Here is a 16,075-nt window from a genome sequence, read left to right on the forward strand (position 1 = left end):
TAGAAACAACTAGTGTATTGATTTGGGGAGGAGAGAAGGGGTGCAGATGGGAAACGGGGAGGCAAGGGTTCTTTAGTGTTTGCCAAAACCACTGCCACACCCCTCCACCCCCTCTTGCCTTCCTCCTCCACGGTGGGTGCCAGCAGGCTCTCCCCTTTCCAGTGACCTCCCTCTCCCTCCTCCCAGCACCCCACTTGGCTTCAACCTCCAGTGACTGCACAGAGCCCACCCAGGGTCTAAAGCTAGGGAAGGCAGCTCAAACTCACCTTTCTTCTCCCTTCTTCTACCTCCCACCTCATTCCCATCTCTTGTCTAAATAAAATACAGAAAAGCAAGCGCAGCTGGTACCTGGGAGAATGGACTCACCCCGGGGCTGGGGGCAGGGGTGGGGACTGGGGGCGGGGCAGGCAGAGGAACCTCAGCCAGGTGTAGTGGAATCACGGCAGGCCAAGCCCAGGGGCCCGGCTCAAGCCGTCTTCTCTCTTTCTCTCTCTCCCTCTCGGAGGCTGGCCTGGCAGTGAGCCTGCCGTCCAGAGGAGGCTGGCGGAGAAGCCTCCATGCCTGCCTCTCAGGCACCATGTCACGGGGTCCCCGGGGTGGGGGCAGCAGCCAGGGCAGAAAAGCAGAAGCTAGCCTGTATAAAAGCACCCCTTTCCCTTGGCTTCTAGAGGAAGCCCTCTTTGGTTTTAAGGCAGATGTGGAGTTTCCCGGAAGCAGGGAAAAGGAAGGGAGGAGAAATTAGGATTGAGATAGATGCTTTTTTTTTTTTTTTGCTTGTGTTTTTCCTTCAGTATAAAACCACTGTAGAAAATAACTTCTCTTAGAAAAAAAAATACAGAAGAAAAAAACCAAAGGGTTATTTTTCTTTGGCTTCAAGCCCCCTCCCATGAGGTGCAGGGCAGGGGGTGGGCATAAGGTGAGGAGGACGCAGGAGGCCTCCACCCCCACCCCTGCCTGGCAGGTCCCAGATTACATGATGCTGCAGTTCTGGGGGCTCTAAGAGAGAAAACAGAGGAGAGAGATGTGAGCAGCAGGGCCTGGACCCAGACCCTCCCTCCCCTGGCCCCTAGAAGGGAGGTAGCATCTCCCCCATCCCTCATACTCCAGCCCTGCCCCTGCCCTCCAGTCTGGGGCTCAGACAAGAGGCGCAGGATGCAGAGGTGAGCTGTCTAGGACTCAGGCTGTGGGGAGGAGGCTCCCACTCCCCCGGGCTGCGGAAGAGAAGGCAGGCTCTCCCCCCTGCAAGGCCACCTTGTCCTACCCCTCGATGACCAGGGACCCGCCTGCAGGATTTGGAGACAAAGCAGAGACAACTCACCTGGGTTCGGGGACTGGAGTTGCCCAGGAGGTAGGAGCGGGTGACCAGATTGTCCCCGAAGCTGCCACCCCCACTGCCCCCCACACTGCGGTAGCTGCGAGTGACCGTGACACTGGAGGCAGAAGAGCCAGAGGAGATGGGTCCGCCCACATGGGCTCCTGAGCCGCTGGCAGATGCCTTGTCGGCAGGCTGCCCGCAGGTCCCGCACAGCACGGTGCGCGAGCGCAGGTTGTACTCAGCGGGGTCCCCCGAGCTGCTGCAGTGGGAGCCCTGGGAAGGGAGACAAGGCTCAGGCGGGACAGCGAGTCTGGGACTGACCACTCAGGCCCAACCAGGCTCCAGGCTCCTGCAGGCTCCCAGCCGCCAGGCAGGAAGGTGGGGTTCTGTGCCTAAGGAGCCAGCGGGCAACAGGGGTTTGGGAGGCCAGGGGCCCGGAGGAGGAGAGGGAAGACATAAAAGGGGAGAAGGCTCAGGAAGACTTGGGGACAGAGAACCAGAGCGGTGACTCTGACTCTATTCTAGCTACTCTGAGCTTAAGAGGAAAAGAAGAGAGAAAGGGAGCAAGCTTGTAGGACAGCAGGCATGCACTATTAATTGGAGTGGGGGGGCGGTCAGGAATGAGAGAGAACATTCTTGCAGGAAAAATGACGGAAATGAGAGGATATGCATGCAACAAGAATGGGGGAGAGAGGCAGGGCGGGTATGCCCCACGTCTGTCCTCCCCTCCCTTTCCCAGAAGACAAATCCAGACCCTTGTCCACTGCTCCCACAGGAATATTCCATGGCATCAGAAAGTTCCCACTCCCTTCCTTACCAGAGTAGGGCACCCAGACACCTGGGTTCCCTGTTCAAGGTATAGGGAGGAGAGAGAAGAAAGGCCAGGCCAGCGAGTAAAGTTCCAAAACATTCTTTAATGAAAAGATTTTTGGCACGGGGAGGCTGGGGAGAGACTGCCCCCAGGCCTGGCTGGGTGGCCCCAGTGCAGGCTCGGCCTCAGCGGCGGCTGCCACTCACGTGGTGGTGATGGAGCAGGTCATCTCCATCCTCATCCTCGTCGTCCTCAACCACAGTCACTGAGCGCACCAGCTTGCGCATGGCCACCTCCTGGCGGGGACATGGAACCAGGCCCAAGGGTCAGGGCCAGGGAAGGGTTACACAGCATGTCTACCCCAGTGACCACCTGCAACTTTTCTTGTGGCCTGCCCTTTATCCGGCCTGCTGCTTACTCTGTCCTCTGTGGTGACGGAGCTAAGGAACTCATTTCCACCCCGGAGGGACACTGTCAAGCTCTCCGGGTAGGAGTATGGCTCTGCCTTTAACAATCCTCACTGTCTAACTTCCACCCCTTGTGCTGTTGAGGAAGCATCTTTTGGTTTGCCTACTGGGTGGGTAAGTCTGGGACCTGCAACACAGAGCTCTAGAAAGGGGCCCTGAATTGGCAAATTTGGGTTGGGGGCAGCTGGCTCCGATGTTGGTCATCAGGGGGAGCCTCGTCCAGCAAGCAGCCAGGCCCAGGCCTACTTACTTCCCCAGTGGAGTTGATGAGAGCCGTGCGCAGGCTGTTCCCGCAGCCCCAGGTGTTCTGTGCCTTCCACACCAGGTCAGTAGGGGGGCTATGGGTGGCCCCAGCTCCTGCAGCCCAGATCTGGAGAGGAGAAAAGGACACTTACCCCAGCGCTCCCATCGCCACCCAAGGCCTCCCCAGAGTCCCAAGCGCCCTGCCACTCACCGTCACCACCTGCCCAGCCTTCAGGGTGAACTTTGGTGGGAAGCGGTAAGTCAGCAAGGGATCATCTCCATTCTGGCGCTTGATCTGCCAATTGCCCATGGACTGGTCCTGCCGGGAAGATAGAGAAGAGGAAGGTGGGGGAGGCTCACCCAGGCTCTTGGGTGTATCTTGCTCAAAGGCTCAGCCCTCTGCCCGCCTGCAATTGAGGCCTCTCCTTCCATCTACACCCACCCCTGTCACTGCCCTTCCCCCTGGGGATAATAGCCATGATCTGTGGACACATACGCAGCACCAGGCACACGGATACCTTATCTTTCATCTTCCCGACAACTCAAAGACTTAGGGATCATTATTCGTCCCCATTTTACGGATGAGGAAACTGATGCTCTGAGAGGTTAAATAACCTGCTCAAGGTCTCACAGCCAAAGAGTCCAGGAGCCAGGCCTGGAACTAGAGTGTGGAAGAGATATACAGGCTCACCCTGGTCCACCCTCTGAGGGCAAGGATGTTCCTCTCTCCACATGCCATCCCTCTGTCTTGCCACTCTCTCCCTGATGCAGCTGTATCCCCTTAGACCCTGACCAGGAGCCTACCTCATTGGACTTGTTGCGCAGCCGGACAAACTTGCCCTCCTCGTCCACCTCCTCCACGGCCACGCGCCCGCTAGTGCGTGCGTGCTGTGAGAAGCTGCTGCGGCTCTCGGTGGACTCCAGCTTGCGCTTTTTGGTGACGCTGCCCCCACTCTGTGTCTGGGATGAGTGGGAGGAAGCACGGCCACGGCTGCGCTGCGAGGTGGGGCTGGGGGACAGGCGTAGCCTGGGGAAAGGGAGACCAAGTGGGGGTCTAGTCAAGGCCAGTCGCCGGCCAGAGGACACTGCCCTCACCTCCCCAACGTCTCCCCAGCCCACCTCTCCTCCTCGCCCTCCAGGAGCTTGCGGTAGGCGTGGATCTCCATGTCCAGGGCTAGCTTGATGTCCAGAAGCTCCTGGTACTCGTCCAGCTGCTGCTGCATCCTTGCCCGCATCTCGGCCATCTCCCGCTCCTTTTCCGCTAGCAGCCGCCGGCTGGTGTCCCGCTCACGGGCCAGTGAGTCCTCCAGGTCTCGAAGCTTCGCCTCCTTGGCTGCCAGCTGCAGTGGGGTGGGAAGGTTTGGTGAGCTCCCAAGGGCCCGAAGTATGGGGAAGGAGGGACGTGGGTTGGTGTAGGAGACACCTGGCTACTCTCTCCAGGATTTGCAATCAGAGGCTTCCCCAGAGCCCTCATCAGAGCCAGCTCTGAACATCACAAGCTCTAAACATAGTCTTGGCTGGCAACTGGGAAGTCCTTCCCCTTGTCTAACTGAAACCTCGTTCTAAGGCTAGACTCTTTTTCTCCTGTCACAAATGGCACAGCCAGCTAGAAAAATACTGACGCTTTTAATACCTCACATTGCAGAGTCTTATGGCAACTCTGAGTTAGGGAGATTAAGAACAGCCTCCATTTTCGAATGGGAAAATCAAAGCCCTGAGAAGTGAAGGTGAGGTAAGAGTGAACAGAAACAGCACACAGGCCATCTGACTCCACATCCTGCGACCCTTCTTTGTGGTTCTGGGGACACTTTTCATCCCTCTCCTCCTCAGGAACCTCCCAACCCAACCCCAGGCTTCCAGCCTGCATCCTGCCCAGACTCTAGGCCCCTGGAGGGAGGGGTGAGGTGGGGTATCACCTGCTTCTGGAGCTGGCTGAGCTGGGCGGAGAGGCTGTCGATGCGGATGCGCGACTGCTGCAGCTCCTCGTGGGCGGCCCCCACCAGGTTGCTGTTCCTCTCAGCAGACTGCCTGGCATTGTCCAGCTGGAGGGGAGGACAAAGGGTTAGGACTGTGGTGACCGGGAGGGGTGGAGGCACAGGCCTGAGTTGGGCATCACTGCTACAGCCTCAGGTCCTGGGCCACCCTGAGCTCCCTGCCACCATCTGCCTGATCCCCCCAAGGCATAGCCCAGCGTGGGCAAGGGTAGGGCTGCCAAGGGCAGAGGCAGTGAGGGAACCAGGCGAGAGCAAGCACCTTGGCAGAATAAGTCTTCTCCAGCTCCTTCTTATACTGCTCCACCTGGTCCTCATGCTGGGCCCGCAGTTCCTGCAGGGCATCCGCCAGCCGGCTCTCAAACTCACGCTGCTTCCCATTGTCAATCTCCACCAGTCGGGTCTCATGACGGCGCTTGGTCTCACGCAGCTCCTGGAAGGGTGGAGCAAGGACACAGAAACCAAAATCAGAATTAGTTCCTGGGAGGCCAAGACCCAGGGGCGGGGCTCCCTGCCCAGCCCTACTCCACGAGCCACTACTAGCCCCACTTTAACCTGGGAGCTGAGTGCTGGCCACCCCCAACTCCCTGTCCACTAGGACAAGGGACTCAGGAAGGTGAGCTCTGCACGCAGCTGGTCCCCCCAAGCCCAGCCCAAGTCTGTCATGACGCAGCTCCAGCCCTCTGGCGTGCAAAGCACAGTCCCCACCTCGCTGTAGATGTTCTTCTGGAAGTCCAGTTCCTCCTTCATGGTCTGCAGCCTGTTCTCAGCATCCACCCGCCGCAGCATCTCATCCTGAAGTTGCTTCTTGGCCTCACCCAGGGCTGCCTCAAGCTGTGAGGAAGCAGGCAGAGGTGAGGAAAAGGGGTCACAGAACACAAGGACTGGAAGGAAGCTGAGAGGTGGGCTGCTGCCCGTGCACCCCTTCATACATGTGGAAACAGGTCCAGGGAAGGAGGGCCTTGGATGCCTGCAGGGGTCAGGACATCTACTCACTCACTCTTGGTAGATACTGTGCTAAGAGAGAAAAGATATATCTAATACAAAAAAGTAGCCGGGCATGATGGTGGTACACACCTGTAGTCCCCACTACTCAGGAGGCTGAGGCACGAGAATCGTTTGAATCCAGGAGGTGGAGGTTGCAGTGAGCCAAGATCGCACTGTTGCACTCCAGCCTGGGCAACACAGCTAGACTCTGTCTCAAAAAGAAAAGATATATGCCCCCCAGCCACAGGACTCCCTTCTCTGGCACAGCATAACAACTGCTATAAAGGAGGTATGTGCAAAGTACTGAGGGGACACGAGAGAAGGAACCAAAGTATGCCTGGGGTATTTTTAGGGGGCTCTGGGAAGGCCTCCAAGAGGCTAAGACCCAAGGGACAGGCTAGCAGGGCCTACAGAGAGTTACTGTCACGACTTCAAGGGCAGAAACAAGCATGCACAGACACAGAGGTATGAAGGCATGCGTGTTCTGGGGTTTTTGGAAAGATCAGTACTGCTGAAGCCTGAAGTACGGGGTGGGAAGGGATGGGAGAGGTGGCTGGGTCAGTAGGCAGGGGCTGGTTCATGAAGAGATGCCCTTATCTGCCATGAAAAGAACCTGAGGATGTTGAGCAGGGGAGCACCGCACTTAGATTTTCTTTTTTTCTTTTCATTCTTTTTTTCAGACAGAGTCTCGCTCTGTCACCCAGGCTGGAGTGCAATGGCGCGATCTCGGCTCACTGCAAGCTATGCCTCCCAGGTTCATGCCATTCTCCTGCCTCAGCCTCCCGAATAGCTGGGACTACAGACATGCGCCACCACACCCAGCTAATTTTTGTATTTTTAGTAGAGACGGGGTTTCACCATGTTGGCCAGGATGGTCTCGATCTCCTGACCTCGTGATCCGCCCACCTTGGCCTCCCAAAGTGCTGGGATTACAGGTGTGAGCCACCACACCCAGCTGTATGCTTATATTTTCATTTAAGAAAGCACAGGCTGGGCTAAGTGTGATGGCTCATGCCTATAATCCCAGCACATTGGGAGGCTGAGGCAGGAAGATCTCTTGCGGCCAGGAGTTCAAGACCAGCCTCAACAACACAGAACACGTCTTGCCGGGCGTGGTGGCTCACGCCTGTAATCCCAGCACTTTGGGAGGCCGAGGCAGGCAGAACACCTGAGGTCAGGAGTTCAAGACCAGCCTGACCAACGTGGTGAAACCCAGTCTCTATTAAAAATACAAAAAGTAGCTGGGCATGGTGGCGGGCACCTGTAATCCCAGCTACTCGGGAGGCTGAGGCAGGAGAATTGCTTGAACCCAGGAGACAGAGGTTGCAGTGAGCCGAGATCGTGCCATTGCACTCCAGCCTGGGTGACAGAGTAAGACTCTGTCTCAAAAAAAAGAGAGAGAGAGGAGAACATGTCTCTATTTATAAAGAAAAACAGGGCAAGGAAGCACAGGCTTATCAGTGCATCCAGGAAGGGCTGGGGGAAGGGTACAACTGGGAGGCTGGAGACCAGACCCAGGAGGAAGGTGGCCCAGCTTTGGTTTGGTGGCCAACCTGCTGGCTTCTCCGGGTCTTTCCATGGTATACTATGATGGTAGGGCCTGGGAAGGGAAAGAACCCAGGATGGAAGCTTGGCCACTGACTCTAATCCTGGCCCCACTATGGACAGATGAGACTGTGAAATTAGGAATAAACTGCTTCTTTGATTCCTAGCTTTTATTTATTATTTATTTTTATTTTTATTTATTTATGTTTTTTTGAGACAGAGTCTCGCTCTGTTGCCTAGGCTGGAGTGCTGTGACCCGATCTTGGCTCACTGCAACCTCCACCTCCTGGGTTCAAACGATTCTTCTGCCTCAGCCTCCCAAGTAGCTGGGATTACAGGTGCCCGCCACCATGCCCAGCTAATTTTTGTATTTTTAGTAGAGATGGGGTTTCGCCATGTTGGCCAGGCTGGTCTCGAACTCCTAACCTCAGGTGATCTGCCCACCTCTGCCTCCCAAAGTGCTAGGATTACAGGCATGAGCCACCGTGCCTGGCTACTTTTTTTTTTTTTTTTGAGGTAGAGTTTTGCTCTGGTTGCCCAGGCTGGAATGCAATGGCGCAATCTCAGTTCACCTTTGATCCTGGGTTCAAATGATTTTCCTGCCTCAGCCTCACAAGTTGTTGGGACTACAGGTGTGCACCACCACACCCGGCTAATTTTGTATTTTTAGTAGAGATGGAGTTTAACCATGTTGGTCAGACTGGTCTCAAACTCTTGACCTCAAATGATCCACCCGCCTTGGCCTCCCAAAGTGCTGGGATTATAGGCGTGAGCCACTGCACCCAGCCCAATTCCTAGCTTTTAACATGATAAATTGGAGAAGAGTGTTTTGAAAGTAAAGGCCACTCTATATACACAAAGCATTGTTAACACATGTCCCATATGTAATTAGCCATCCACTTCTGATGATGGCCTCAGTAGATGATCAACTCCAGTCCTCCTTTTCCCCAGAGAGATCACAAGGGCCTATAGGAGGCCCTTGTCTACAGGAGGGCCAAACTGGGAGGGATCTAGGGCCAGGTACAGTTCATTGCAAAGTTAAGTAGAAATGGCTTGTGGATCATTTTATTTTATGTATTTATTTATCTAGAGACAGCGTTTCCCTCTGTCACCCAGGCTGGAGTGCAGTGGTGCAATCACAGCTCACTGTATCCTCGACCTCTCAGTTTCAAGCCATCCTCCCGCCTCAGCCTCCCAAGTAGCTGGGACTATAGGTGCACACCACCATGCCCAGCTAATTTCTTTAAATTTTTATTTTCTAGAGATGGGGTCTCACTGTGTTGCCCAGGCTGGTCTCAAACTCCTGGACTCAAGAAATCCTGCCTCCTTGGCCTCCCAAAATGCTGGGATTACAGGTGTGAGCCACCACATCTGGCCTGGATTATTTTATTATTTTATTTATTATTTTTATTTTTTTGAGATGGAGTCTGGCTCTGTCGCCCAGGCTGGAGTGCAGTGGCGCAATCTCAGCTCACTGCAAGCTCCACCTCCCGGGTTCACGCCATTCTCCTGCCTCAGCCTCCCGAGTAGCTGGGACTACAGGCGCCCGCCGCCACGCCCGGCTAATTTTTTGTATTTTTAGTAGAGACGGGGTTTCACCATGTTAGCCAGGATGGTCTCGATCTCCTGACCTTGTGATCCGCCCACCTCGGCCTCCCAAAGTGCTGGGATTACAGGCGTAAGCCACTGCACCCGGCCTCCTGGATTACTTTAAATTCACTGTGGTAGATCCCATGGGCGGCCAAATTAGGATAAGATATGGCCTCAGTGGGTAAAATGACTCTAGGACAGGTGAATGGCTCTGAAATCAGGTGACAGGTCAGACCAGGCACCACATGGGGGAGGGCCTAGGTAGAAGAGTGAGTGTACATGTGTTAGGTGGGGCCATGGGTGGGCCCTGCAGGGTAGCCTCACCTTGGCCACCTGGCCGCGCAGATCGTGCAGCTCTCCCTCCAGCGTGCGCTTCTCACTGAGAGCAGTGCTCAGTGCGGCCTCCTTGGAGTTGAGCAGAGCCTCCAGGTCCTTCAGCCGAGCCTGAGCAGCTATCAGGTCACCCTCCTTCTTGGTATTGCTAAAAAAAAAAAAAGGGGAGAGTGGATTTAAGAGAAGGAGTCTGTGTGCCTAGACAGTGCCAGGCTCCCAAGAGGTCAGCCATGGGGGCTGGCGCTGCTGTGCCTGCAACTACCAGGAGAGGGCATCCTTGCATTAGGTTGGTTTGCATCTGCTCGCCTCTGGGGCTGGGCTCCCACCTCCCCAAGGTCCCTGAAAACCCCCTTCCTGCTTCTCCACCCTTTCCATGACTCAGGGCTCAGGAACGTGCCTGGGGCCAAGGGCAGAGCTCTACCCCGTGATATGAATGCTTTTCCCTCTCTCTCCCCCCATTCTTTCCCAAAGAGACAGGGGTACCTTTGTCTCCTACCCCTTCCCACAAAGGGCTTTAGCATTCTCCCTGGACTCCACCCACTTCCCTTTGGCCAAGCTTCCCTCCCTCTGAGGAGCCTGACAACTAAGCTCATGGCCCACATGTCCCTAGCACTTCTCGATCTGAGCCCCAAAGGTACTGGTCACCTCTCCTAGTCCCTTTTACACATGTGGGACTGTGGGGAAGGAAAGTCTGGTTAGAGCTCAGAGGGACCTCAGACAAGGACAACCAGGCACAATATTGACCCTTTCCTTTCTCAGGACCCAGTCTGGGTGCCCTGATCTGCACTGAACAGAGGGGTCCCTGCCTCCCTCCCTCATGCCTCATCCGTGCCCTGGGAGAAGGCTGAGCCCTACCCATCTACCACAGCCTCAGCATCTGGCTCCAGATGTGGATCCCAGGCCTCCAGGTCCATCTGGGCCCCAGCTTTAAGCCTCCCTGCTCCTCAAAATGGGTAAAGCTTTAGCTATAACCAGTCGAACAGCGCTGTCTCTGCCACCTCCCTCACCTTTTCTGGGCCCCTGATTATTTTTGCTAGTGGACTGGAGAAATAGAAAGGTCCTATTTTCTTAAAAACCTCCAGAGAACCCAAGAACTTTCTAGATGTTACAATCGCTTCACAAATACAGGGTGAGAGAAAGCAGCAGACCCAGGGAGTGGAGGGAAAGATCCAGAGGCCCTGGTTCCAGCTGCCATCTGTAACTCATCAGTGCTTAATTAAGCATGAGCCCACCACAGCAGATGGAAAAAAGGAAAACCAAGCGTGGGCAGAAGGAAAAATCTATCCTGGAAAGGAGAAAAGCATCCCTGCCAACATTTTTCTTCTACCACAAAAGCCCTAAACTCCAAGAGGCCCAGCAATTCACTGTGAAGAGGGATAAGGAAGGCTAGATTTGCAGAAGCTCTGGAGGACGAGACCCAGGCAGTGTTCCGCTTAGGAGAGTCCAAAAAAGGAGTCACCCCCACCTCCCCCCACCAGGCAGGGAGGAGGATAGAGTGACACTCAGAGGGGCAGGGGAAGGACATGAGAAGCCAGAGGAAGCTCCCCCAGCCTGCACACTTGCTCAGTCCAGGCCTCTGGCCACACCTCAGAACAAGTTGTTTAATGCAAGTGTCTTTCTCCTGCAAAAAAAAGCCCCTTCCAGAACCGGAGAATGTATTCCCTCCTCTGTCTCAGTCAGAAAAACTAAAAATAAAGTCAAAACCCAGCTCAGGTTTTGGCTGCCATCTGGCCTAGCCCCTGGCTGGGAGCACAGCCCCAACTTTCCATGACTTCAGAACTTTTCCGAAGCTGAAGCAGCTGCAGGGGGAGGAGGGAAAATGAAGAAAAACCGCTGGTAAAGTGAAGCGACTGGGGCAGACTTAGATTCCGAACTCCTTGGGCCGACTCCCAGGCTGGCTGGGGCTTCCCAGAAGAGGCCTCTCTACCCTGAAGGCTAACGGCTACAGCTGGCTGTACTGGGAGGCTCTCAGAATTTAGAGAACTAAAAGCTTAGAGTTGGTTCAGCTCAACCCTCTCCCTTTTATAGATGAGGAAACTGAGGTGCAGAGGAGGAAGGTGAATGGCCCAGTGTCAATTACCGAAAGCCAGCAGCAGCATTCCAGTCAATTCTAGCTGCTGATCTAGAGTTCCTCCTCCTCCACCTCACTGCTTTCCTAAGCCACAAGTTCCAGAGAGAACGGAGAAGCCAGGAGGAGAAAGAGGGCAGATGCTATGGCACAAAGCGTTCCCTTGACCAGCCAGCCTGAGCTGAAAGAAGCTGGAAGGCGATGGGATGATTTCAGAAGATGTCTCAAGGGCACCTCTTCCCTAGTCCTGTCTCCCCAGCCTCCTTAGGTGCCAGGAGGAATTCCAGGAGTTCCCCCTGGTAACAGCCTTTCCTTGCCAGTGCCTGTCGGACACTGACTGAGGAAAACAGAGATGCATGATCCCTGTGCTCTGCGAGCTTATGGGCTGATGAGCACAGAAGTTTTTTCTTCAGTCTAACCTCTTCACCTTCTGCTGCTTGCAAAAGTGGTGGTGGCAGTGATAATAATAATATAATAGCAAACACTTATATAGAGCTTATTAGGTACCAAGCACTGCTCTAAATATAATGTTAACTCACGTCATCTTCACAGCTACCCTATGCGATAGGTGCTATTCCTATGCAATTGAGGAAATAGGCACAGAAAGCTACATCCAGGGTCCCGCAGCAAGTAGATAGGGGAGCTGGAAATCCATGCTGTAGCACTTTGGCACAAGCCACAGTATATGGTTTCCAAGGAAAGTAAGGGGGCTGGCTGGGCGCGGTGGCTCACACCTGTAATCCCAGCACTTTGGGAGGCTGAGACACGAGAATTGCTTGAGCCTGGGAGGCAGAGGTTGTAGTGAGTCGAGATTGTGCCACTGTACTCCAGCCTGGGCGACAGAGTGAGACTCTATCTCAAAAAAAAAAAAAAAAAATTAGCTGGGTATGGTGGTGTGCCCCTGTAGTCCCAGCTACTGAGGAGGCTGAGGTAGGAGGATCACTTGAACTCGGGAGGCGGAGGTTGCAGTGAGCCGAGATTGTGCCACTGCACTACAGCATGGGTGACAGAGCGAGACTCCATCTCAAAAAAAAAAAAAAAAAAAAGTAAGGGGGGTATTTGTCTTTCCCTGGTGGTGGTTTTGACTAGCACTGCAAAGAGAGATTAGAGGACTAAGACACACCCTGCAGATGAGAGAAACCACGAGCAGAGAGGGAAGTGAGGAAGAACCTTTGTGGTTTTCTTAGGCACAGGGAGCTCCCATCTGCAGGGAAGAAGCCACTATCACCCATGGGCTCATGACTCAGACCTCGGGAGCTCTGTGGCCAGGGAGCCACACGCACACCCCAAGAGATGACTAGGGGTACAGTAGAGCCCAGTGTCTCTCCTCCCTCCTCCCTGCCCCCGCCCCCAAGTGCCATTTCCTTCCTAGGAGGGGTCCTCAGACCTAGCAGGGACCAAAGTAGACCCTGGCCAGGCATTCAGTCCCAGGGTGGTGGTGCAGCCCACTCCACTGGGGGTTGGCATCGGGAAAGCTGAGCACACGCTGAGTGCTGTCCGCGTGCTGGGTTGGCAGGGAGGACAGGGTGGGGCAGGCCAGAGGAGCTGGGAAGGGTGGGAACCTGGGCCCCTCAGGTGACTCATGCTCAGGCACACAATACCCGGGCAGGGGTCGGGAAATCCTCTAGTGCTCACAGGGGAGACCCTGGCTTCGCCCGTGTCCTGCCCCAGGCCGGGTGCTGTGCCAGCAGAGTGCCAGTCCTTTCCCTTGCATCCTCCAGGTTCCCCAAGCACAGGAGTGGCTGCATCCCAGCGGCCTCGTGAGGCGAGAAGGGCTGGGCATCCTGTTTCTAAACTCTTCCCATCACTGGCAAATCTGATCTCAGAAAGAGGGAAGAGAGGGGGTGGGGAGGGGAACAGAGAGGAAAAGAATAAGGTAGAAATGAGAGTTGGCACTTGCAAATGTGACCCAAGGCAGGGGTCTGCAGGGCTGTGCCTGGTGGGACAAGGAAGTCTGGCTCCCGGGCTGCAGCAGGCCCGGGCCCTTGGGGCTGTTTGGGGAAGAAAGGCACCAGCACAGCAAAGGGGCTGGGTGGGCACCGGGCCAGGCACTGACCCACCCTCTGAGTCACCCTGCTCAGCCCAACTCTGATGCCAGATATGGAAGCCAGGGCCGGCCACAGGCCTGTTTGGGCCCGGTTGCTGGGGGCAACATGCTAGGCCCGGAGGGAGAGGCCTCCGTTTCCTCTCCCAGTCTGGGGGAGAAGCAAGAGGGACAGACACTGTAGCTAAAAATAACAAGTGGGAGGGGAAGACAAAGGGGAGGTGGAGGAGCTGGCCCAGCCCTGCAGGGACTCCTTAGACCCACTCACCAGCCCTCAGAGTTCCCCATCGCCAGGCAGCACACAGGAAGGGAGCAGAAGAGCAGAGGGTCTCCCAGCCCCTGGGCATTTCCTGTCTCCCAGGAACGTCGCCCCCTGTGGCCAGGTGGGTACAGGGAGTCCACCTGGTGGCAAATGCTCTCCTGTATCCTCCTGGGCATCTAATTTGTTTAATTTTAATTTAAAAATTTTAATTTTTTAATTTAAAAATGTTTCATTTATTATTATTACTATTATTATTATTTTGAGATGGAGTCTCATTCTGTCGCCCAGGTGATCTCACTGCAACTTTCGCCTCCCAGGTTCAAGTGATTCTTCTGCTTCTCAGCCTCCCGAGTAGCTGGATTACAGGCCTGCACCACCATGCCTAGCTAATTTTTCTATTTTTAGTAGAGACGGAGTTTTGCCATGTTGGCCAGGCTGGTCTCAAACTCCTGACCTCAGGTGATCCACCCGCCTCCACCTCCCAAAATGCTGGGATTACAGTCATGAGCCACCGCGCCTGGCCCCTATTATTATTATTTTTGAGACAGAGTCTCGCTCTGTTGCCCAGGCTAGAGTACAGTGGCGCGATCTCGGCTCCCTGCAACCTCCACCTCCCAGGTTTAAGCAATTCTTGTGCCTTAGCATCCAGAGTAGCTGGGATTACAGGCTCCTGCCATCACACCCAGCTAATTTTTGGCATTTTTAGTAGAGACAGGGTTTCACCACGTTGGCCAGGCTGGTCTTGAACTCCTGACCTCATGTAATCCTCCTGCATCAGCCTCCCAAAGTCCTGGGATTACAGGTGTGAGCCACCACACCCAGCCCCTCCTGGACACCTAGACCTCTGCCCAGGTTGACTTCCTGCCATGTGACAGGGCGTCTTCTGCTGCCACCCCAAGCCACTCCTACCACCCCTCCTTTTGTTCCAGCAACTCCTCCTACTGCGATATATCCTCCTTCCCTCTGTCCCTCCCTCCCATTCACCCAAAACCTCCCTACCCCTCAGCCTACTTGAGCCTGTCTCAGCTCTGCCCTGCTGATTTCAGCCAGTGTTCTACCTGTTGGGTCGTGGGGCTTTTTCTGTGTGTCCCCCAAATACCCTGAGACTAGACGGTTCACAGGCTCAAGGCTTCTAGAGGAACCTTCTCCTGAACCAACTCCTATACTTTTACAGGGGGAAACTAAAGCCTGGAGACGGGTAGGCTCAGGCACTAAAAACCAGCCCCTAGGTCACCTGAGGACACTCACAGCAGATTGGTGCAAAACATAGAAAATGGCACAATACACACAGACACTGCAGAGAATAACACAGAGAGACCCAGTAAGACAGTCTGGGAAGTGTGTCTGCCTCTGTCTCGCTTGCTGGGAGATACCCCAGTCAAGAGAGTGATACGGAGGCCTAGTGAAACAGCCACTCCCACCCACCCTCAAATATACACATACCCACACCTTTGTGTGCAGCCAGTCATGAGGTTTGATAGCCCCCACCTCCCCCCAACGCGGCAAAGTAACCACTGCTTGGTTTCTTGGCTAGTCTGTGGGTCTGCCACAACTCGGGTAAGGGCAGGATGTGGAGACTTCCCCTCCCTGGCATTCGAGGTGCTATCCCTCTCTGGAAAGGAGACCTTAAAGAGAGGAACTGAGGCTGGGCGCAGTGGCTCACGCCTGTAATCCCAGCACTTTGGGAGGCCAAGGTGGGCGGATCACAAGGTCAGGAGTTTGAGACCATCCTGGCCAGCACGGTGAAACCCCATCTCTACTAAAAATACAAAAATTAGCCAGGCATGGTGGCGGGCACCTATAGTCCCAGCTACTTGGGAGGCTGAGGCAGGAGAATTGCTTGAACCCAGGAAGCGAAGTTTGCAGTGAACCAAGATCGCACCACTGCATTCTAGCCTGGGCAACGGAGCGAGACTCCGTCTCAAAAAAAAAAAAAAAGAGAGAGAGAGAGAGGAACTAAGGGGGGCAGCTGTTCCAGAGACTTAGAAGCCCCCTTGAGCCTTCCCCAAACCCCAACCTATGAAGTTCTGAATATCGTACACCTCAAAAGCCCATAGGTGCCCCAGGATGAAACACCCGACTTCCTCACGCGGGCATGTGCACCCACAGCAGGCATGGCTCTGCTTCCACATGCTTCCCTTGGGCGTGACACCTGCCAAACAGCCAAATATGCCTAGGGTCTGAGGCCTCTCAGATCCCCTACCAGAGCCACCAGGCTCCCAGCTGTCCTTCCCTAAGACAAAGCCAGGTCTTAATTCCAGGCAGAGGGAGGGGCTGAAGTGGGGAGAACTGGTGCTGAGAGAGGGATAGGAAGCCTGTTGACATGTTCAGACGCAACTCCAGTAGAAGCGCTGGGCCTGGCAGGGGGCCAGGCCTGAGTCACAGCTGCTGGGCGTATCAACGTGGCATTGTACAGAGG

General features: G+C 54.9%; 1 protein-coding gene across 6 annotated transcripts in view; it reads right to left on the reverse strand.

The window, feature by feature from the left end:
* Positions 1-16,075, reverse strand: part of LMNA (lamin A/C) — a 58,409-nt gene continuing 42,334 nt past the window's right edge. For 3 of the 6 annotated variants that reach the window (XM_024245455.3, XM_063727439.1, XM_063727441.1), the window contains exons 3-13: positions 9,274-9,430; positions 5,536-5,661; positions 5,090-5,260; positions 4,753-4,878; positions 3,956-4,176; positions 3,641-3,863; positions 3,048-3,155; positions 2,844-2,963; positions 2,333-2,422; positions 1,319-1,588; positions 1-996 (exon numbers count right to left, since the gene is read on the reverse strand). In XM_024245455.3, coding sequence (XP_024101223.2) covers positions 970-996; positions 1,319-1,588; positions 2,333-2,422; positions 2,844-2,963; positions 3,048-3,155; positions 3,641-3,863; positions 3,956-4,176; positions 4,753-4,878; positions 5,090-5,260; positions 5,536-5,661; positions 9,274-9,430 — 1,639 coding nt within the window. In that variant the 3' untranslated portion in view covers positions 1-969. Of the gene's footprint in view, positions 997-1,318; positions 1,589-2,209; positions 2,423-2,843; positions 2,964-3,047; positions 3,156-3,640; positions 3,864-3,955; positions 4,220-4,752; positions 4,879-5,089; positions 5,261-5,535; positions 5,662-9,273; positions 9,431-16,075 lie in introns of those variants that run through there. The other 3 variants (XM_063727442.1, XM_054551382.2, XM_063727438.1) reach the window with 3 other exon arrangements.

The sequence above is a fragment of the Pongo abelii genome, chromosome 1, assembly GCF_028885655.2.
Source record: "Pongo abelii isolate AG06213 chromosome 1, NHGRI_mPonAbe1-v2.0_pri, whole genome shotgun sequence".
Taxonomy (NCBI): Eukaryota; Metazoa; Chordata; class Mammalia; order Primates; family Hominidae; genus Pongo; species Pongo abelii.